At 46.0% G+C, this 24,204-nt stretch overlaps 1 protein-coding gene across 1 annotated transcript; it reads left to right on the top strand.

The window, feature by feature from the left end:
* The first annotated feature begins 3,957 nt into the window (after positions 1 to 3,957).
* LPAR5 (lysophosphatidic acid receptor 5) lies at positions 3,958 to 21,159 on the top strand. Its single transcript, XM_063963782.1, has 2 exons — positions 3,958 to 4,193; positions 18,972 to 21,159. The coding sequence occupies exons 1-2, from the start codon at positions 4,176 to 4,178 to the stop codon at positions 20,115 to 20,117; spliced, it is 1,164 nt and encodes a 387-aa protein (XP_063819852.1). The 5' UTR covers positions 3,958 to 4,175; the 3' UTR covers positions 20,118 to 21,159.
* The last annotated feature ends 3,045 nt before the right edge of the window (positions 21,160 to 24,204 follow it).

Here is a 24,204-nt window from a genome sequence, read left to right on the forward strand (position 1 = left end):
AATCACCCCCCTTACATCATTACAGAAGGTGAGGCAGCCATCTTGGGTGCGCTGGTTGCTATTCTAAGTAATCAGTCAGCTGCCCCATTGGTGGGTACACACTAGACGATATGGTGGGTACACACTAGACCAGCATATCGGGCACATTGTCTATTGTGTACCCGCTATGACGCTGACGATGCGTGCTCCTGCTTGTCAGCCACATCCTCCGTCAGAGCCCTGCATGCAGGACCGATAGAAAACATCACTAGTGAGGGCCCCCGCCGTTGCTGCCGGTATCGGCAAGTGTGTATGCACTTGCCAATGCAAACTACCCCGACGGGTCCCGTCGCTGCCGATGTCGCTGGGCACACACATCGTCTAGTGCGTACCCAGCATAAGGGGTTGATGAAGCAAGCAGTGAAAATAGTGGAGCAGTGGAGAGGTTGCCCACGGCAACCAATCAGCTTTGAAGTAGCATTGATCAGGTACACTCTATAAAATGATAGGTAGTTGCTGTGTTGATATGGGCAACCTCTATACACACTCACACACACACACACACACACACACACACACACACACACACACACACACACACACACACATATCTCGTGTGTGTCTCTGTCCCTATGGCACAATATGTTCTGTTGATGATGTCAATTGTCAGTTTCTTCTGATTGGCTGAGTGTGTCTTGATCCCTCCCACTATAATTATTAGCATATTTGCAGCAGTAAAGAAGATTAACAGATTTATGTGCAGGCGGTTAATGTTTATTTCACCTTAATTGGAGCTTTTATTTTGCAGTTGTGACTTATTTAATTGTATGTTAGATGGTCAATGCAATAATAATACATTGCACTTCATTAAGCCACAACCCCTGGCGTAATCCAAGCGCATGTACAACTGGGGCGTGGATCATTAGATCGACAGTGTCTAGGTCGACAATGTTTAGGTCGACCACTATAGGTCGACAGGGTTGGAAGGTCGACAGGGTTTCTAGGTCGACAGGTGAAAAGGTCGACATGAGTTTTTTTTGTGTTTTTTTTAATGTCGGTTTCTGCGTACAGTGACCGGGAAGAATAATTAGTGCACCGTGTCCACTCGCCATGCTTCGGGCATCCAATTGTAGTCCACATGGATCGTTAAGTATGAAAAAGTTCAAAAAAAAGAAAAAAAAAAAGTGAAAACTCATGTCGACCTTTTGATCTGTCGACCTAGCACATGTCGACCTAGAACCCCTGTCGACCTAGTGACTGTCGACCTATAGTGGTCGACCTAAACATTGTCGAAAGACAGTGTCGATCTTCAGACCAGATCCCGTACAACTGTCTTATCCTAGCATCAAGTTGGTGCATATTCTGCTGTTCTCTCTGGTATTCCTCCCGCTCTACAAGCTGCACAAAGTGCGATTTCTGCAAGTGAATTTTACGCCTCCAGTATTACAGTACGCAGTTGGTGCGTCAGTATCTGAGGCGAGCCGTGCCGAAGACACATTTTACATCACCATACTTGTCCCCACCTTGCAGAAGAATAGCCGTGTCTCACCAAAGTACAGATGGCCACTTTTTTCAACTTTTTCATACTTTACCATCCACTTGGACCACGATTGGGAATAGCAACCTACTGCTGTCGGGCGCAGAGGTAGAGGAGCGAGGCACCGTGCCCGAAGCGAGTGCGAGCAAAGCTGTACACTAATTGGGGGTCCACGTGCTGAGATGGCAAAAACGACACCCACGAAAAAAATTCAAAAATGTGTCGACCTTTCCACATGTCGACCGTTTTCCATGTTGACCTTTTCATGTGTCGAGCCTTTGTACCGGTTGAAATTTTACTGTGTCGACATTTTATAGGTCGACCTAATGATAATGGCGACCTTTTGTATATGTCGACCTTTTTACTGTCGACCAAATGGCGGAAACTTAATGATGGCAGACCGTCTGACTGTAGATCTACTATTGGTCCGTAATCCATTCCAGGTACTGCGTAGTCATCCATGTATACAGAAGAACCTACATACAGTACAATAGAGGTAACACTGCGCCGCTACCTACACAGTACCCCCCCATACATACAGAGAGCTACACATGACTGGCACAGGAAGTGGTCACTGCGTGATTTCCCGCTGCAAGCACAGACACTGAGATTTGTGGGCTTGATGCTGAGGTGGATGAGGCACGGGCGAGTGTTCATGCTAATGACGTATCTGAGACGACCACTTGCAGCATCTTAGGGCGGTAGATTGTGCGACACTCGACTCGGACGCACGCTCAGACGTAAAACATTGTCCATTTGCATGCGACGTAAACCCTGTGGCCGCCTCTGAATCAGGGCCCAATATGAGAAGTACAGTGTATATGGTCATTATTATTCAGGACAATTAAATGTTTATACAAATTAAAATAACATCAAAATGAGACTAAATTAGGAGTGTATTTGGGGCCAGTGCCGCCCCCGGCGTCGTACCTGACGGTGACTTGTGAATTGAGGAGCCAATTCAAAGATAGACGCAGATCGCTGCATAAACAGCCAGGTCTGCGTCCTTCTCCTTACATGCTGGGGGCCACAGCGGAACTAAGGTCGACCCCTGGCAGCGCAGGTCAGGTGGTCGACCACCATTTTTTTAAACGGAGCGGCTGCATGTGATGTCACGCAAGCCACCCCAAAAACGGTCCCACCCTGCCCCCCGTTCGGCCCACCCCCCTAATGTCACATCGCTGCCCTGCGAAGGCCCACCACGGCCAATTGCAATGTATGTGCCAGTGCAGCCAGGATGCGGCCGTTGCGCATGTGCCTCCATCAGCAAACTGCGCTGCGGGCCGCATCCGCAGCTGGGTCTGAATGACCCCCATAGTCTCATGTTCCAGCAGGTAACTACCTCAACTCCATTTTTTTACTTGCAAGGTCCTTAATTAAACTTTTATAAGGGACACATACTGTATGACAGTCATTACCAACCTCGGTCCTCAAGGCACACTAACAGTCCAGCGGGTATATTTACTGAAGGTCGATTTTGTTTGTTTTTGTTCAATTTTAGATCGATGTTCATCGATTTTAATTGATGTTGGGCTTCCAGGGTTAAAAAAAACACGTTTACTAGCAGATGAATTTTTATGAGTATACTCATTTTTAAATGTTAGTAAATGTGTGTTTTAACCCCGGAAGCCCGACATCGATTAAAATCGATTTAACATCGATCTAAAATTGACCAAAAACAAACAAAATATACCCCCAGTTGTCCATGCTTGAGCACAGGTGACTTAGCACCTTAGTCAGAGATGAATGCAGATCTCCTCACACAGCAAGGCCACCCAGCATGTGTGAGGCCAGCCCTCCCGATACCGCGGACGCATCAGAACTAAGGTTGACCCCTGGGCTACACTGTCAGACAGTCTGCCACCATGGTTTGTTTTTTTCAGATCGGCTGCGTGTGACCGCCCTGCAAAACAGTCCCTGCCCGCCACCGTTCGGAACGCCCGCCCAAACGACGCCCCACCAACGGCCGCCGCTGTCAATCACTCAGACCACCTTGATGCGTACACCTTGATTCGGCCGCTGCGTGGTCTGAATAACCCCCTTAATTAGTACCTCAGTTATTTTGATTTAACCATCTGAGCTGAAGCCTGGACATCACTAAAACCTGCCCTGCTAGTGTGCCTGGGGGAGCGAGGTTGGGAATGTCTGCTGTAGGAGCTACACAGGTTCTGTAGTAATTAACCTAGGAGAACATGAGTGAACAGAAAACTATTTGTCGGCTGCCGTTGCGTTGGCCGAGACACGTCCCTGGCTTTCCTATAGGGTGAGTAGTACAAGCCCTTTGCTGCGTTCTTATGTTGGAAGGAAAGTCCTGAGATAATTTATTCTGTTTCAGTGCAGCAATCTGTTCCCTGTAAACACCTTATAATCTGCAAGGGGCCACTCCCTGCAGGGAGACACTCAGCTGGGACGGCTCAGAGAAACTCCTCTCTATTCACAGTGCAAAGATCAAAGGTAGGTGGTGAGACACTGAGAGTGAGCGAAGGAAGGAACTGCAAGCTATAGAGCACCATGCATGCAGCACCTAGGAAGACCTGTGTCACACACAGAGGGCTCGCATGCAGAGGCTCCTCACACTGAGACATGTCACCCTCTGGGGCCAGGAGCAGAACCCCGGTGACCCACACAAGGTCATGAATGAGACACCTTCCATTACATAATGACTACGGTTGAGCCGGTAAGTGTCAGTCACACGCTCTACCTGGTGTGATTAGTTACTCCATACTTCTGTGCCTCTGTTATAGGTCTGTACTTGTCCATCTTCATTTTCTTCTGCTGATGCCTGGGGTAACTGTGTATCTTGCAAATGTTTTGGGTTTTTTTTGTTCATGCAGGATTTTTGCCTGTGATAGAACTACAAGTCTCAGCATACCCTGCCACACTCCCCTCTCACCATTTCACTCTATTAGGCTTTCTGTATCGGTCCAGCGTCTGTTCTATCTCTGGATCCCTGTTAGCAGTACTATAGGTACGCAACCTCTATGCTCCATCTATTGTGGAACTACAAGTCTCAGTATGACAGTCACTTTCCACTGTAGCGAGCAGCGGCGTACCTCCCAACTCCCTGCAAAAAGGGTGAAACCGTGCGTGGTGGCGGGACAGTCCCTTCCATTCGGGACCGTTGGGAGGTGTCGCTAACTGTTTACATACTTAGGGGTCAGTTTACTAAGCATTGTAGAGAGATAAAGTGGACGGAGAAAAAGTAGCAACCAACCAGCTTCTGTCATTTTTCAAACGCAGTCGGTAACATGGCAGGTAGGAGCTGATTGTCTGGTACTTTATCTCTCTCCATGGGTTAAACAGACCCCACAGTCCCAGGGAATGTCCTCTGTTGATACTATTGGAGTATGTTCTAGGAGTAGTTGTAATGTTTATTTTTGCTGTTTGCAGTTCGCAGTAACTGGTGTTAGGAATAATGCAATTTAATGTGGTTTTTGCTTTGTTTTTGTTTTTTTACTCAAAATCATTGTACTAAGTGAGACTGCACATACAGTATATAAACGTATTTATAGTGACTGATATAAGTGTCCCAACCCAGTGCAACTGACACACGTCAATGGAATAAAAAAATGTGCATTAATATCTACATGTATATCAAGCTACGAAGTTTCTATGTCATTTAATTTAGATTTTAACATGTTAAAGGATGCATTCGAAATGTTCGTATAATGGACAAGTAAATTCAGTATATGAGAATAGCATAAAAGTTGAGTACATAAAGTTCAACTAAAGTTTTACAATCATACTACAGTGTACTGTCATTACATGTTGTCCTACTGTATGCCTGTGGGAACCGGTCTCCAGGTCGACAATGTCTAGGTCGACCACTATTGGTCGACAGTAAGTAAGTCCACACGGTTTCTAGGTCGACATGGTCTCTAGGTCGACGTGTTCTAGGTCGACATGAGGTTTTTTTTTTAAATCTTTTTTTTTTAAACTTTTTAATGCTTTACGATCCACGTGGACTACAATTGGGAACGGTAACCTTGCTCGAAGCTCGCGAGCCATGCAAGGGTACACGGTGCACTAATTGGGGTTCCCGGTCACTCTACGGAGAAAACGACACCATTAAAAAAAAAAAAAACATGTCGACCTTTTATCCTGTTGACCTTTTACATGTTGACCTAGAAACCATGTGGACCTACCAACCAATAGTGCTCGACCTAGACACTGTCGACCTAAGTGTGGTCTATGATCCACACCCGTGCCTGCATAATGGAGCAGATACCAGTGGACAGGGGAAGACGGAAGATACAGGGGCATTCATGTTGCTGTTTGCCAAATGTTCTGTTCCACCATTTATTATTCCACCATTGACTGTTACATTTTATAGGGCGCACATCTCACTGCACTGCATATTATATCTGTGTCATGCGCTTACAATTCACTAGCAAATGACCATGTGCACTGTACTTTTACTGTAGCCAGTGCACAACAACACACACCCAGTTGTCTTGTGGTTTGTACAGTATACAATACAGACCCAGTACTATTGTGGCTGGTTTGTTGCAATACAGACCCAAGGGAGTAATTCAGACCTGATCGCGGATGTGCTAAACTTACTGTAGCACATATACGATCAGTTTCTCTGATATGTGGGCCGCCCCGCGTGTCAAACCCCCCCCTCCCCCGCGCACAGGTGCGATAGCATTGCACGGCGGCGATGCCTTCGCACCCGACAAGTAGCTACCTACTTGCGCAGCCTAGCTGAGTCGCAGCAGCTGCGTATGGCGTTACGCAGCCGCCGCAGTCCGCCTCTGCACCCCCAACAGCATTCTTACGCCGTTGGCACGCCACCTTCCGTCCCACGACCGCCTCTGCCTGTCAATCAGGCAGAGACGATCGCAGCCCTGAGATGCTTTCGCATCTCACTGGTTCTCACCGGGTGCGCATGCGCACTCCAGCAACGGCTTCAGGCTGCGATCGCTGTTGTACCAGCGATTGGTCTGAATTAGGCCCCAAGTCTCTTGTGGTTAATATGTAATACAGACCCAGTTCTCTTGTGGCTAGTATGCAATACAGACCCAGTTCTCTTGTGGCTAGTATACAATATAGACCCAGTACTCTTGTGGCTAGTATGAAATACAGACCAAGTACTGTTGTGGCTAGTATGCAATACAGACCCAGTACTGTTGTGGCTAGTATGCAATACAGACCCAGTTCTCTTGTGGCTAGTATGCAATACAGACCCATTTCTCTTGTGGCTAGTATGCAATACAGAACCAGTACTCTTGTGGTTAGTATGCAATACAGACCCAGTTCTCGAGGCCAGCTAGTATGCAATACAGACCCAGTTCTCTGGTGGCTAGCTAGTATGCAATACAGACCCAGTTCTCTTGTGGCTAGTATGCAATACAGACCCAGTTCTCTTGTGGCTAGCTAGTATGCAATACAGACCCCGTTCTCTTGTGGCTAGCTATTATGCAATACATACCCAGTACTCTTGTGGCTAGCTAGTATGCAATACAGACCCAGTACTCTTGTGGCTAGCTAGTATGCAATACAGACCCAGTTCTCTTGTGGCTAGCTAGTATGCAATACAGTCCCAGTTCTCTTGTGGCTAGCTATTATGCAATACAGACCCAGTACTCTTGTGGCTAGCTAGTATGCAATGCAGAACCAGTACTCTTGTGGCTAGTATGCAATACAGACCCAGTACTCTTGTGGCTAGCTAGTATACAATACAGACCCAGTACTCTTGTGGCTAGTATGCAGTACAGACCCCGTACTCTTGTGGCTAGCTAGTATGCAATACAGAACCAGTACTCTTGTGGCTGGCTAGTATGCAATACAGAACCAGTACTTTTGTGGCTAGCTAGTATATACAGACCCAGTTCTCTTGTGACTAGTATACAATACAGACCCAGTACTCTTGTGACTAGTATACAATACAGACCCAGTACTTTTGTGGCTAGTATGCAATACAGACTCAGTACTGTTGTGGCTAGTATGCAATACAGACCCTTTTCTCTTGTGGCTAGTATGCAATACAGAACCAGTACTCTTGTGTTAGTATGAAATACAGACCCAGTTCTCTTGAGGCCAGCTAGTATGCAATACATACCCAGTTCTCTTGTGGCTAGTATGCAATACAGACCCAGTACTCTTGTGGCTAGTATGCAATACAGACCCAGTTCTCTGGTGGCTAGCTAGTATGCAATACAGACCCAGTTCTCTTGTGGCTAGCTATTATGCAATACAGACCCAGTACTCTTGTGGCTAGCTAGTATGCAATACAGACCCAGTACTCTTGTGGTTAGCTAGTATGCAATACAGACCCAGTTCTCTTGTGGCTAGCTAGTATGCAATACAGACCCAGTTCTCTTGTGGCTAGCTATTATGCAATACAGACCCAGTACTCTTGTGGCTAGCTAGTATGCAATACAGACCCAGTACTCTTGTGGTTAGCTAGTATGCAATACAGACCCAGTTCTCTTGTGGCTAGCTAGTATGCAATACAGACCCAGTTCTCTTGTGGCTAGCTATTATGCAATACAGACCCAGTACTCTTGTGGCTAGCTAGTATGCAATGCATACTCTTGTGGCTCGTATGCAATACAGACCCAGTACTCTTGTGGCTAGCTAGTATACAATACAGACCCAGTACTCTTGTGGCTAGTATGCAGTACAGACCCCGTACTCTTGTGGCTAGCTAGTATGCAATACAGAACCAGTACTCTTGTGGCTAGCTAGTATGCAATACAGAACCAGTACTCTTGTGGCTGGCTAGTATGCAATACAGAACCAGTACTTTTGTGGCTGGCTAGTATGCAATACAGAACCAGTACTTTTGTGGCTAGCTAGTATATACAGACCCAGTACTCTTGTGACTAGTATACAATACAGTCCCAGTACTCTTGTGGCTAGTATGCAATACAGACCCAGTACTGTTGTGGCTAGTATGCAATACAGACCCTTTTCTCTTGTGGCTAGTATGCAATACAGAACCAGTACTCTTGTGGTTAGTATGCAATACAGACCCAGTTCTCTTGAGGCCAGCTAGTATGCAATACATACCCAGTTCTCTTGTGGCTAGTATGCAATTCAGACCCAGTACTCTTGTGGCTAGTATGCAATACAGACCCAGTTCTCTTGTGGCTAGCTAGTATGCAATAAAGACCCAGTTCTCTTGTGGCTAACTAGTATGCAATACAGACCCAGTTCTCTTGTGGCTAGCTATTATGCAATATAGACCCAGTACTCTTGTGGCTAGCTAGTATGCAATACAGACCCAGTACTCTTGTGGCTAGTATGCAATACAGACCCAGTTCTCTTGTGGCTGGTATGCAATACAGACCCAGTACTCTTGTGGATAGTATGCAATACAGACCCAGTTCTCTTGTGGCTAGCTAGTATGCAATACAGACCCAGTTCTCTTGTGGCTAGCTATTATGCAATACAGACCCAGTACTCTTGTGGCTAGCTAGTTTGCAATACAGACCCAGTACTCTTGTGGCTAGCATGCAATACAGACCCAGTTCTCTTGTGGCTGGTATGCAATACAGACCCAGTACTCTTGTGGCTAGTATGCAATATTGACCCAGTACTCTTGTAGCTAGCTAGTATGCAATACAGAACCAGTATGCTTGTGGCTAGTATGCAATACAGACCTAGTACTCTTGTGGGTAGTATGTAATATAGACCCAGTACTCTTGTGGCTAGTATGCAATACAGACCTAGTATTCTTGTGGGTAGTATGTAATATAGACCCAGTACTCTTGTGGCTAGTATGCAATACAGAGCCAGCAGGGGCGTTTTAAGAGAGGAGGGGAGCCGAGTGCAACCTCCATCGCGGGCACCTTCCTCTCTGGCAGCAGTAGACTCTGGCATAATGCCAGAGTCTATTGCACATGCGCAAGTCTTCAGGAACATGGCGACCGCGCATTGTTCCCGGGGACACCTTCACTGCGCATGCGCAAATCTCTCAGAAATTTCCATTTTCAGAGTGATTTTTGCCCGCCCAGCAGTGCCACCATTGCGGAACTATAATGTATGGGTGCGGTGTGGGCCCCCCTGCACCGCACACACTGCACCCATTATAGAAACGCCAATGGGAACCAGTACTCTTGTGGCTAATATGCAATACAGACTCAGTACTCTTGTGGCTAGTATGCAATACAGACCCGGTCCTCTTGTGGCTAGTATACAATACAGACCCAGTTCTCTTGTGGCTAGTATGCAATACAGACCCGGTCCTCTTGTGGTTAGTATGCAATACAGACCTGGTCCTCTTGTGGTTAGTATGCAATACAGACCCAGTTCTCTTGTGGCTAGTATGCAATACAGACTCCGTTCTCTTGTGGATAGTATGCAAAATATACCCAGTTCTCAGTAACTTTAAGCAACTGTTTTTCCTGTCCTTCACTGAACTCTGGAGGTCAGATGCACTGCAGAACACTAAACACTATGGAAGGTTGGGGGATACAGTCCACTGCTGCACCAACCAACTATGGCAATTTATGCTTTTAACGGAGGTGAAAGGTATGGGTGGCCCAGAGTGTCGGAAACACCGGTACCTCCTCTGTGGCGCCTGACCAAACGGTACCAAACGGTACGGTAGTACCAACTCCCCCAACACGGGACAGTAACTATCAGCCAATAATAGAACAAAGTGATATAGCATTCAGTTTCCTGTCCCACTGTGCACCCGTAGACAAGAATCAGAGCTGCAATCAGCCAATAAACCCAGAGGCTGGTGTGGGAGGGGTTGTGGGAGCACGGTGCCCTGTTGGCACGAGAGAGACCAATGCACCTTAGGCAGCTGCCCAAAATGCCTCACCAGGGGGAAATCGTCTTTGCGTAACGGAGCATGTTATATAGGTATTATATGTGTAATTGTGGTCAGTCTGTACTTTACCGTGATCGACTGGAGTCCTGAAAGTTCCTACCACGTTCTACCTGAAAGTAGCTGTTTTGAGTCATAGATACTGAAAGCAATGATAATACTCTGCGGTACGGTCTAATTTTAGTTGTGATATATAACAGGGTAATAAATGAGGTTAAACAAAACCGAGTGTATTATCCATTGCTACTAGCAGAATTGTTCATTCATATGTTGATGCTTGATATTGACTTTGGACAGCGGGCCGTGAGTCACCTGAGTTTTGTATGGTAGAGCTATATTGGCCCTCATTCCGAGTTGTTCGCTCGCAAGCTGCTTTTAGCAGCATTGCACACGCTAAGCCGCCGCCTACTGGGAGTGAATCTTAGCTTAGCAAAATTGCGAACGAAAGATTCTCTAAATTGCGATTAGAAGTTTCTTAGCATTTTCTGAGTAGCTCGACACTTACTCTGCCACTGCGATCAGTTCAGTCAGTTTCGTTCCTGGTTTGACGTCACAAACACACCCAGCGTTCGCCCAGACACTCCCCCATTTCTCCAGCCACTCCCGCGTTTTTCCCAGAAACGGTAGCGTTTTTTCACACACTCCCATAAAACGGCCAGTTTCCGCCCAGAAACACCCACTTCCTGTCAATCACATTACGATCACCAGAACGAAGAAAAAACCTCGTAATGCCGTGAGTAAAATACCAAACTTCTTAGCAAATTTACTTGGCGCAGTCGCAGTGCGAACATTGCGCATGCGCAATTAGCGGAAAATCGCTGCGATGCGAAGAAAATTACCGAGCGAACAACTCGGAATGAGGGCCAAGGTACATTAGTGTGCAAGGATCTGTCAGTGTAACTGCAGTGCTTTATCACTATTTGTTCTTATCTGAGTATAATCATTGAGAAAGAAATGAGACGCGTGCTCCACCTCAAGCCACAGGTTGTAACGTCCCTTACTGTAAGCAGCCGGTCTCTGTTGTACTTTCAGAACTGATGGTCTTCCTGTCTGCGTGCATTCTGCATCTGGGTGACAGTTCACCAGATATAGCTTTCTAGATCTCAAACAGTGGCGCAGCTGCCAGAATGAAAAGTGGGTTAGCAAGATGTGAGGTTGAAAATAAAAATTAACTAAAAGGGGTTATCTGCTCCTATTTACCCACCCACACAGGGGCGCAGAGAGGAGGAGAGTTGCTGCAAAGAACACAAGCCCAGAACCGTCCGGGGATCAAGATTGCAGAGGAGGGGCAGCCATCCCCCCAGAACCTCCCTTGCTTCAGCTTGTGGTGCAGCATGTTACAGAGAACCATGGTGATTGCTATGTGTTACGGCAAGGGGCATTTTATCAGGCGGAGGAGGCCCATGTGTGGTCTCTATGCGGGACCACTCTCCACGCAGTGAAGTCTGAGACGGTGCGTCACCATGCGCATATCGTGATCCACAATCCCCATAGGGATGTTTGCCATTAGAGGCCTCCCATCGATGGTGAAAACACTCACCATCGCCATTAGACCATCAATGGTTGGTGGCCATCCCTACTTCCTCCTAGCTACCTCAACTAATCCCTACCATCACAGGGGCCCCACCATCGGAGATGTACGCAACCCATCACAGGGCCCCCACCATCGGAGATGTACAAAAACCATCACAGGGGCCCCACCATCGGAGATGTACGAAAACCATCACAGGGGCCCCACCATCGGAGATGTACGAAAACCATCACAGGGGCCTCACCATCAGAGATATACACAAACCTTCACAGGGGCCCCACCATCAGGGATGTACGCAAACCATCACAGGGGCCCCACCATCAGGGATGTACACAAACCATCACAGGAGCCACACCATCGGAGATGTACACAAACCATCACAGGGGCCCCACCATCGGAGATGTACGCAAACCATCACAGGGGCCCCACCATCGGAGATGTACGCAAACCATCATAGGGGCCACACCATCGGAGATGTACGCAAACCATCACAGGGGCCCCACCATCGGAAATGTACGCAAACTATCACGGGGGCCCCACCATCGGAGATGTACACAAACCTTCACAGGGGCCCCACCATCGGAGATGTACGCCAACCGGCACAGGGGCCCCACCTTTGGAGATGTACGCCAACCATCACAGGGGCCCCACCATCGGAGATGTACACAAACCCTCACAGGGGTCCCACCATCGGAAATGTACGCAAACCATAATTAGAGGAACCACTGCAGTTTCTTGCACATGGAATGATTTGTTCAATATAAAATGTAGTCTAAAAAAAAATTGGTCTATGGGATTTTGACCCACAAACACTCTGTTTATGTTTGGTTTTGAAATCGATTTTATTATTTATTTATTTATTTTTAAATCGATCTAAAAATTATTTGAACAAATAAATAGTGAATTAAATTTACCCCCGAATCTATCACTTTGTACAGTTGGATATTCTATAAAAGAGGAGCAGTTTAAAAAATAAAAAAAAATAAAAAAAAATAACACTGTATTCTCTTCAGACAGTATTGTTTCTTTTTTTTGTGGATTGCTGATTCATGCGGAAATAACATGCAAAATACATACTGCGTATTCCATAAAAGTGACTTATTGTGGCGTTAACTAAGACACTCCAACTTTTTATTCATCAGAAAAGGCTGAAAAATAGCTATAGAACATTAGAAGGAGAACACCGCTAATACCAAATATCTGGGAATTTGGCCTTATAACTGACGATTGTTTTTTTAAATGTATTTTATTTAATAAAGTTGAAAAAGTATTTTTTTAAATATTTAAACATATTATGCACATCTGCAGAATGGATCTCCTCGTCAAAAACGGGGGGACAGGGTGGGACGGCGCAGTTGCATGAAATCTGACCATGCCAGTTAAGTGGTTAAGGAATCCCCCTATGAATTGGCTGCAGCCCCCCCCCCTGCCCCCCCCCCCCCCATCCCCCTGTAACGTTGCACGGATTTGCTCATTCTTTGTAAGAATTAGTCATCCCACAATTATGAAATAGTTTACGTTTAGAATTCCAGGAAATTTGGGTAATTTATCTCTCCTCCTAGGTCTAATGTAACACATCCTGCACAACGAGTGTTTTGTGTCCCAGGTACAGCATTGTGCATATTACATGACATATACAGTGTATTTCTGGCCCTTTGTTTTGATGGAAGGCACTTAGCCTAGTGTAACCGTTTCAGCGTTGCGCTCCTTGTATAAATACAGACGTTTGTGTATATTGGAAAGCATAAATACAGTAGCTGTTTCCAACAATAATAACGTAAACAACCGCTTACTATGCTATGTAAGGGACACTTGCGACATACTTTACGTAATGGATGATGCTTTTATTTGAACCTGTCAGCTACTCATAGTAAAGGTCACACACACATCTGCATCTAATGGTCAGTATCGTCTGTTTTCATTCACAGCAAGCGGTGGTGACTTTTCCAATTATTATTTTTCTTATTTTTTTTTTTTTTTTGACCATACAATTAATTTTGGGGTCACATTGGGGTCACTTTCATTCGCCTCCAGGTTCCGCAGTGACTTTTCAGCTATGTAACTGTACAATAATCTAGGTAAAATGCTTTGCTCATTTTACCATGCGCCAAACAAGGGTGTCGGCAACGATAAGTCATGTGTTCATTACCATGACTGCGGAAATTGTGTGCAGAAACAGGTTACTACGGAAACATCGCAGCTGTGGGTCCCGTTGTGGCGACACATGTTGTAAGTTTTTGTTTTCACACCTATATCTATATGTACACTGCAGAATTCATTCAACGTGTAGCAAGTAATTCTGAGTAGACGCCAGGGCAGGATTTCATCCCTTCCCCTATGATACAGTTCCGCAGACAGACAGAACGGCTGTCACTGTGTTCACTTTGTTAAAGCAATATTGTTTGCTCTCTGCAGAGCATTTAATAGATTGCATGTAAAAATAATCTGTTTTAATATCTTTTATTGATAAGGCGCTACAGGGGTTCCCTGTCGCCGCATAAGGGGAATGTCTCATCCATGTTTTCTAACCACACAAACTGATACATAATACATTTTCGGTTGTGCTTGCTGCTTATAGGCTTAGATTATGGGCCTAATTCAAGGATCATTTTCATCTAATGGGCAAAACCATGTGCAGTGCAGATGGGGCAGATGTAGCATGTGCAGAGAGAGTTAGATTTGGGTGTGGTGTGTTCAATCTGAAATCTAAATTGCAGTGTAAAAATAAAGCAGGCAGTATTTACCCTGCACAGAAACAAAATAACCCACCCAAATCTAACTCTCTCTGCACATGTTATATCTGCCCCACCTGCAGTGCAACATAGTTTTGCCCATTAGAGGAAAATGTTGTTTTGCAATCAACCTTGAATTAGGCCTAATGACAGCAGACCTAATTGTTGTTTGCTAGATGAATTGTTCTGTTAATGGGACACCAGTAAAACCTTGATATTAGCCATTAGAGCAGTGAAATGTGTCACAGGCACTGGCGTCGCTATAGTGGGTGCACGGGGTGCCGTTGCTGTTGGGCCTTCCCAGACCCAGGTCATTGTCTACCTGGTGTGTGCAGTGGATCTTATAATGGTAAGAGGAGTGTGCAGTGAAATTTATAATATACTGGTGGCACTGTAATGGGTCACAATCTGGACTGGGCCCACTTAATTAGCATGATATGAATTGTATGGCACTGTACGGTTACATAATATGAACTGGCTCACTAAATTGTGGCATAAAAGTAACTGGGGCACTACGATGTGTTTTAATATTTACTGGGGCACCCTAAGTAAATGAACTGGGGATATTCTGTATCATAATATGACTTGGATAGAATATGTATCATACTGTGTACTGGCAGCACTACAATGTGACATATGTTGAACTGGGGGAACTACAGTGTAGCATTATATGATGATGGGGGGGGGGGGGAGTGTGTGGTATAATGTGAGCTAGAGCACTACTATGGCATACAGTGCATAAGGAAAGTATTCACAGCGCTTCACTTTTTCCACATTTTGTCATGTTGCAGCCTTGTTCCAAAATGGAATAAATTCATTTTTTCCCTCAAAATTCTACACACAATACCCCATAATGACAACGTGAAAAAAGTTTTTGGGAGATTTTTGCAGATTTATTAAAAATAAAAGACTAAGAAATCACATGTACATAAGTATTCACAGCCTTTGATATGAAGCTCAAAATTGAGCTCAGGTGCATCCTTGAGATGTTCCTGCAGCTTAATTGGAGTCCACCTGTGGTAGATTCAGTTGATTGGACATGATTTGGAAAGGCACACACCTGTCTATATAAGGTCCCACACTTGACAGTGCATGTCTGAGCACAAACCAAGCAGGAAGTCAAAGGAATTGTCTGTAGACCTCAGAGACAGGATTGTCTCTAGGCACAAGTCTGGGGAAGGGTACAGAGAAATATCTGCTGCTTTGAAGGTCCCAATGAGCACAGTGGCCTCCATCATCCGTAAATGGAAGAAGTTCGGAACCCCCAGGGCTCTTCCCAGAGCTGGCCAGCCGTCTAAACTGAGCGATCGGGGGAGAAGAGCCCTAGTCAGGGAGGTGACCAAGATCCCGATGGTCACTCTGTCAGAGCTACAGCATTCCTTTGTGGAGAGAGGAGAACCTTCCAGAAGGACAACCATCTCTGCAGCAATCCTCCAATCAGGCCTGTATGGTAGAGTGGCCAGATGGAAGCCACTCCTTAGTAAAAAGCACAATGCCATTTGCCAAAATGCACCTGAAGGACTCTCGGACCATGAGAAACAAAATTCTCTGGTCTGATGAGACAAAGATTGAACTCTTTGGCGTGAATGCCATGCACCATGTTTGGAGGAAACCAGGCACTGCTCATCACCAGGCCAATACCATCCCTACAGTGAAGCATGGTGGTGGTGGCAGCATCATGCTGTGGGGATGTTTATCAGCGGCAGGAACTGTGAGACTAGTCAGGATAAAGGGAAAGATGAATTCAGCAATGTACAGAGACATCCTGGATGAAAACCTGCTCCAGAGCGCTCTTGACCTCAGACTGGGGCGACGGTTCATCTTTCAGCAGGAAAACGACCCTAAGCACACAGCCAAGATATCAAAGGAGTGGCTTCAGGACAACTCTGTGAATGTCATCCTTGAGTGGCTCAGCCAGAGCACAGACTTGAATCCGACTGAACATGTCTGGAGAGATCTGAAAATGGCTGTTCACTGATGCTTCCCATCCAACCTGATGGAGCTTGGTCTGGTTGCCTTTTAACAGGGAGATCCACCAATCAATGCAGCCAGGGAAGAAGGGACTCCTAATCACACAACTCAATGCAGCTGCACACAACCCAAGTCAGTGTCAGTGAGCTGAGCGGCATCCTGGTTGCCCAGCGACGAGCAGGGACCGCCGGCCCTTGTGGCCAGAAGATGCGATGTTTGGATTGTAACACAAAGTCGCGTGCCGTCTAAAAGGAGGCGTGGCCTCTGGTGGATGGGTTGTGGCCTCTGGCAGGAGGGCGTAGTTAAGTTGCACGTCCCCTGTTCTTGTCAAGCTGCGCGTCCTCTGTTCTCGTCCAGCTGCCCCCTAAGCTTCACCTCCCTGCACTATTAGATGCCATGCTCATGCACGGGCATCTATCCAGGGATCACCTGCTTTGCAATGCAGAGCAGCGGTAATAAGAGGCTCCCCAACCACCCCACTCTGGGACACTGCGGCCCACGGGTGGAACAGCAGGACAGTGTCCGAAAAACTGGACTGTCCACAGTCCAGCTGGAATCGGAACGGTTGGGAGGTATGCTATGGGTTATAAAGTTAACTAAGCCACAACTAGGGGGCCTAAAATGAACAACTGTTGTGGAGAAAGGCGTCTCTCTAGAAGCAATGGGTCAAGGGTTGAGGCTAGATCCAAGTGGCCTAAGGGACCTTTTCCATCAGGGGGAGGAGCCACGACATAAGGGGGAGGAGCTATGCCAGCGGTACAGTTGGTCTAGTATCCACACCACCAATTATTACCTTTAGTAATTAGGTGGCGAGCGAAGCGAGCCACCGTGCCCGAAGCGTGGCGAGCGAAGCGAGCCCGCGAGGGTACTTTTTGGGTACCTTGTTCGGCCGCAGCTCCTCCCCCTGGTGACGTGTCTCCTCCCCTAGGTACGTCAGAAGGTCCCTTCTCCCACTCCAATATAGAACCAACCATGGGTCAAGGGCCCCTTCAAAATGTTGCTATGGTGCCCACAAAGTTCTAGCTATGCCACTGTTAACAGGACTACGAATTTTTATTTCATGTATTGATCACCTAAGACAATGTCTTGTCTCTCTGTGAATGGTAACACAATTAATTATAGATAATATATTATAGTACAATTAGCTGCATTCAAAGGATTATTTTTTTTCAGAACCAGCTGCATTTCTCATCCTCCTTCCATAGCCTAACATGTAATTCCCCCAATGGCCACAAGATGTCACCATCCTCAAGCCATATTGTTATCAAAACTTGGTCACATGGAAATAAAAATGTGTGTGTGTGTGTGTGTGTGTGTGTGTGTGTGTGTGTGTGTGTGTGTGTGTGTGTATATATATATAACAAACTCCACAAGCCGGCACTCCTTGGATAGCACTTAAATGACTTGCCAGGGTGCTCCCACTGGGCTAATGGACCCCTTAATGTATATTCCAATGTACAGAAGCACACCCGGACTTCAAAGTTAGTGAAACAATGCAGTGATTTCATTCAACGTTTCGGGGTACTACCCCTCGTCATCAGGACACACACACACGTGTGTGTGTCCTGATGACGGGGGGTAGTACCCCAGAACGTTGAATTAAATCAAATCACTGCATTGTTTCATCACTAACTTTGGAGTGCTTCTGTACATCGGAATATATATATATATATAAGGCCAGGGACTGTGTGTCACAGAAGAGTCTCATAATTATAGTCCCCATCATGGTCAGTGTTATTTTTTGGTATTTTGACAGCTCATAGCGCATTTGTCTGCAGTTACCGAAATTTCTCTTCTTTTCCAACAAGGTGTAGGGATCTTGTATCCCGGTATTTCCAACAGGACCTTTTTCTAGAAATCTTTGAAAAGATTTTTCACTCAAAAGTAATTCTAAGTTGATCACCCCCACCTTCCCCTAACAAGCACAACTATTGGGGTCACGTCATACACCTCAGTTTGGGGGAACAAATGCCAGCGACACTGTACCACGGCTCCTCTTCTTATAAATAACAGGAGCAGAAAACTGGCATGAGTATTTCTGAGGTTGCCATAATATCCCCTTAATCTGGGACACCTTTGATTTATACAGGTTCTGTGGCTGGCTAAATTCAAGCCTGTGTTTACCTGGTTTTAATCAGCCATGGAACCTGGGTAAATCATAGGTGTCCTTGATTAAAGGGATATGGCCAGCTTAAGTATTTGTTACCGGCAGGGGTCAGTTGCATATGCCCCCCACAATACTGCAAGTTTGGTTGAGAGGACTATTGTCAAACATTTCCTTTCAGATTGTTCTTGCCCTGTAACTCTGAAAGCTAATTCCTCCATAGTTCCTGATGCCCCCACAATAGTTACCACAACACTATAGAATCTCCAAGCTCTCCAAAAAAAGTCATTTATTTCTGTTTCTTTACTGACTGACTGTTTTTCATCCCTCAGGTCTCTCTGGCGGTGCTCAATGGCTCCGATCTGGACAACTGCGATGAGCACACTCCTCCGTCATCACGCACGCTACTTCTGGTGGGGTACAGCCTGCTGTTCCCCCTTGGTGTTATACTGAACGGAGTGTCGCTCTTTGTGTTCCTGCGATGGCTGCGTCCTCTCACCGTGGTGGGCACCTTCCTGTGCAACCTGGCACTCAGCGACCTCCTGTTCTCCCTCTCCCTGCCCCTGAGAATCTACTACTATGCCAATAACCACTGGCCATTCGGGAGTTTCCTCTGCCGCCTCTCTGGATCCATCTTCCACATCAACATGTACGGGAGCTGCCTATTCCTCTTCTGCATTAATGTGGACCGTTACTTGGCCATAGTGCACCCGCTGCGCTTCCGCCACTTGCGCCGGCGCAGAGTGGCCCGTCTGACTTGCTTGTGCGTCTGGCTAGTGATCGTGAGTGGATCGGTGCCCGCTGCAATTGTGCATAACTCCAAAGACTGCTGGAATGGGCATGAAAGGGTCCATCGCTGTTTTGAAGGCCTCAGCAGCTGGCATGGCTACTTGTTTCCCCTGCTGTTGGTTGCGGAGGTCATTGGATTCCTGATGCCCCTAGCGGCAGTACTCTACGGCTCATGCCATGTGTTCTGGGAGCTGTGCCGGGCACCGGAAGGTGGAGCGCAGCGGCACAGAAAGACAATCAGATTGCTTGTCATCAACCTCAGCATCTTCCTCTTCTGCTTTGTCCCCTACAACTCAACGCTTGTGGGCTACGGTCTGCTGCGGGCAGATCTCATAAGAGATAGGTGGGATTCAAAGTCTACTCTAAAGAGGATTCTTTCCATCACCGTTCTGCTGGCTAGCACCAACTGTGCCTTCGACCCCCTAGTTTATTACTTCAGCACTGAGGGCTTCCGAAATACGCTCAGCCAAATGGGGAAGAAGAAGTCCACGGAGAAAGGTCCAACCACTAAGAAAATCGGAGACATTGTGGCCTCCGACAAGGCCCCAGAGGTCAAATACTGCGGCCTTACATCAGGGTCTGGCAAAAACAATGAGGGCAAAGAAAAGCACCGGAAATCGTCCCAGATTAGGATAGAGGACAGTAATGGTAAAGAGAGAAGGACGATGATTGAGGAGTCGGAGATTTGAGCCAGTATGCAGCGAGACTACGTCATTACTTGGGAAATGGGAGTGTGGGGGAGGTTAGCACAGGGGATTACTGCATGGTGGGAGGTAGTAAATTATGGACGCAGGGTGCCAACAAAGGTTGCCAGAAGGAAGGAGAATAGAAGGGAAATAAGAGCCATGGTTTGGGAAGATGAACAATCAGTAATATGAGGCGCTCTGCCATTGTATAGAATCTTGTCATATCACTCAGGAAATGTTATTGAATTATTTAATGCATCTGTGGTGGTTAGTGACTATGTAAAACCGGGCTGAGGAGTGAAATACATTATTTTTATAATGAGCACTGATTAACACTCCAGGATCAGCACACACATGACACAGGGGCATGTGACCGGCCAGCTGGAAACGGGCAAACCTTCCTCTTCCGTAACTGAGGTCTCTGGTAGCAGCACAGCTGGGGTTGTGTTACTGAGGGCATCTATAGGAGTTTCATTTGGGGTGAACAGTGTTTTACATAGGAGGAGCTGACCTGGAAGGTGCTCTGTATAATGAGAGTGAGTCCTCCCCCCCACCCCCTGCTATTGGGAAGCCATATACATATCCTGTAACTAGGACATAACCCAGCGATAGGGATCTCACAGCAGTGCACAGGAATTGTACAGGGCAGGGTCAGCATTTCTCCGATATCTGGATATTCTCTTTATATATCCATTGCTGAACACATTCTACATGTACAGATCGGACAGTCATTAGGGGGCAGATGCATTAACATGAAGACGGCATAAGGAAGTGATAAATGCAAGGTGATAAAGGCACCAGCCAATCAACTCCTAACTGTTAATTTACATATTAGAGCTGATTGGCTGGTGCATTTATTATCACTGGTTAATGACTTCCTTATGCCTTCTCCAGGTTAATACATCTGCCCCCAGATATGGTATCCAGACTCTAGGCCGACACACATTAGGTTGACACCTATTGATCGACATACATTAGGTCGACACAGGAAATAGGTCGACGCGGCCACCCGGTCGGCATGAACAATGACGACATGGAAAAAAGGTCGACATGCGTTTATTTATTTATTTATTCACATTTATTTATTTTTCTTTTTTTTTTACTTTTTCATACTTTACGATCCATGTGGACTACGATTGGGAACGGTAACCTTACCCGAAGCATGGCGAGCAAAACGAGCCATGCGAGGGGACACGTGCATTAATTGGGGTTCCCTGTCACTTTACAAAGACGACACAAAAAATTCAAGTCGACCTAATGGCCATGTCGACCCATTTCCTGCGTCGACCTACTCACTGTAGACCAATAGGTGTTGACCTAAACACTGTCAATCCTGAGTCCCATACCCTTAGATATAGGGTCCACTTAATCACGCTGCCATGCTGGTTTATGCAGTCTGAAAATGGTTTTTATTTTCCTCACAGTATAGAGAGCACAGATCACTGTCACACAGCGAAGGGCATCTGTGAGGTGCAGATCGGCGTCTGGAGGCACTGTGCACCTCAATCCGCACCAGTGCGCTTAAATGGCCACTGATGCACAGGGGCTCGCGGTGCACAATGGCTGACTTTTTATGGGAGAGGAAACTTCCACAGGTAGATGAGAGGAGGGGGCGGCATGAAGATATTACAAACGGGGACTTATATCAAGCCTTGGAGAGAGACGAAGTAGAGACGTTGTCCGAAGCAACTGGTCAGCTCCTAACTGACATTTCACCAGAGATGGGGAACCTTTGGCTCTCCAGCTGTTGCTGAACTACACATCCCAGCATGCCCTGCTTCAGTTTTAGCATGGCCAAATAGCAAAACGGTAGCAGGGCATGCTGGGATGTGTAGTTCAACAACAGCTGGAGACTGTGTTGGATAAATGACAGACGCTGGTTGCTTTGGGCAACTTCTATACTTTATCTCTCTCCAGGTGTGATACATCTCCCTAGTAAATAGTAGGGATATAAAATATTGCGTATAGGGGTGTTTTATGTGGGGGAGGGGTGAATCTTTAAAGAAGTTTTCCATAATTTGCTGTATTTAGCAAAGTATCTCTGCACTTACAGTATATATAGCCGGGATCTCTGCACTTACAGTATATATAGCCGAAATCTTTGCACTTATATACTGTATAGCTGGAATCTCTGCACTTATATACTGTATAGCTGGAATCTCTGCACTTATATACTGTATAGCTGGAATCTCTGCACCTATATACTGTATAGCTGGAATCTATGCACCTATATACTGTATAGCTGGAATCTCTGCACCTATATACTGTATAGCTGGAATCTCTGCACCTATATACTGTATAGTTGGAATCTCTGCACCTATATACTGTATAGCTGGAATCTCTGCACCTACAGTATATACTGTATAGCTGGAATCTCTGTACTTACAGTATATATAGCCAGGATCTCTGCACTTACAGTATATATAGCCGGGATCTCTGCACTTATATACTTATATACTGTATAGCTGTAATCTCTGCACTTATATATAGCCGGGATCTCTGTACTTACTGTATATATAGCCGGGATCTCTGCACTTACTGTATATATAGCCGGGATCTCTGCACCTACTGTATATATAGCCGGGATCTAATATATACAGTAGCTGGGATCTCTGCACTTATATACAGCTGGGATCTCTGCACTTATATACAGCTGGGATCTCTGCACTTATATACAGCTGGGATCTCTGCACTTATATACAGCTGGGATCTCTGCACTTATATACGGCTGGGATCTCTGCACTTATATACGGCTGGGATCTCTGCACTTATATACAGCTGGGATCTCTGCCGATCATCTCCGTCACTGCTCATCTCTCTCTCCAAAGCAAGATGGCAGAGGAAGGGAACAAACTGATTAATATGTAAAGTAGAAATCCCCTTTAAAACCTTGGACTGTCCCATGAAAACAGGGAGAGTAAACAGTCCTGGGACAGCAAGTAACCATAACGCGTGTGTGGAATTATAGGACATATGTAATACACTTCACACTGCACAACTGTAGAGGAAGCACTGAGAGCAGTACGATCAAAGAGCCGGTAGCACCCAGCAATGCCGGTACACCAACTCAGCTCATCGGTATACCGGCGGTTTAGGTCGATCGCTGATGTTTGCTGTCTGTAACTGAATAAAGAGATTGCTCTAATAAAATACTGAGGCATACTGTACATTTAAGCCTGGAACTTACATACTGGGGCAGATGTATTAAGCCTGGAAAAGGCATAAAAAAGTAATAAAGCCGTGATAAGTGCAAGGTGATAACGCACCAGCCAATCAGCTCCAATATGTAAAGTGACAGTTATGAGCTGATTGGCTGGTGCGTTTATCACCTTGCACTTATCACTGCTTTATCACTTCTTTAGCCCTTCTCCAGGCTTAATGCATCTGCCCCATTGATCCTAGCTGGTAAATCATTGATACCATCATAAAGTGTTCAGCATGGGGTATTGCAATGCATTCTGGGAGCTGCTGACCACCGGAGGATGAGCTGCCCCCCACATTTCCAGTCTACATTGCAGTATGTTCCCCTCCTGTACTATATGCTATTGTGGTACCATGCCTTCTCCTTGATATTTTGATACCACATTTCATGGTATAACTTTATCTGATTCCTTCTTCCATTATATACTGATACCACATGTTACTCTGTGCCACTAAATACAACTGTGATACCTGTGATGTTTTCTCCCACTGTTGTTATACTATTTACTGACCTGTACCCTGGTATGCTGCCTGTATCTGCATACACCTTGAGTACACCTTGAAGTTATGTGTCATTATAATAAGAGGCTTTTGATAACAGTGTTCTCCCCGTGCCACCATTTTCGTCTGTTTCATATTAAGAGGCCGTTCTAGTAAATTAACACTTATTGCCGCAATTCAACATTATTTTACAGGTGTGGCAGGTGTATATAACGGTGTGTGTGTGTGTGTGTGTGTGTGTGTGTGTGTGTGTGTGTGTGTGTGTGTGTATACCTATCTCTCCCCATATAAGTGCGACACAGGAGAAAAAGGAATATAAACGTCATGTTGTTCCAAAGTTTCAGTGATATTCTGCTTTCATCAGGAATAAACAAATAAGATACAATCA

The sequence above is a fragment of the Pseudophryne corroboree genome, chromosome 3, assembly GCF_028390025.1.
Source record: "Pseudophryne corroboree isolate aPseCor3 chromosome 3, aPseCor3.hap2, whole genome shotgun sequence".
NCBI classification, from domain to species: Eukaryota; Metazoa; Chordata; class Amphibia; order Anura; family Myobatrachidae; genus Pseudophryne; species Pseudophryne corroboree.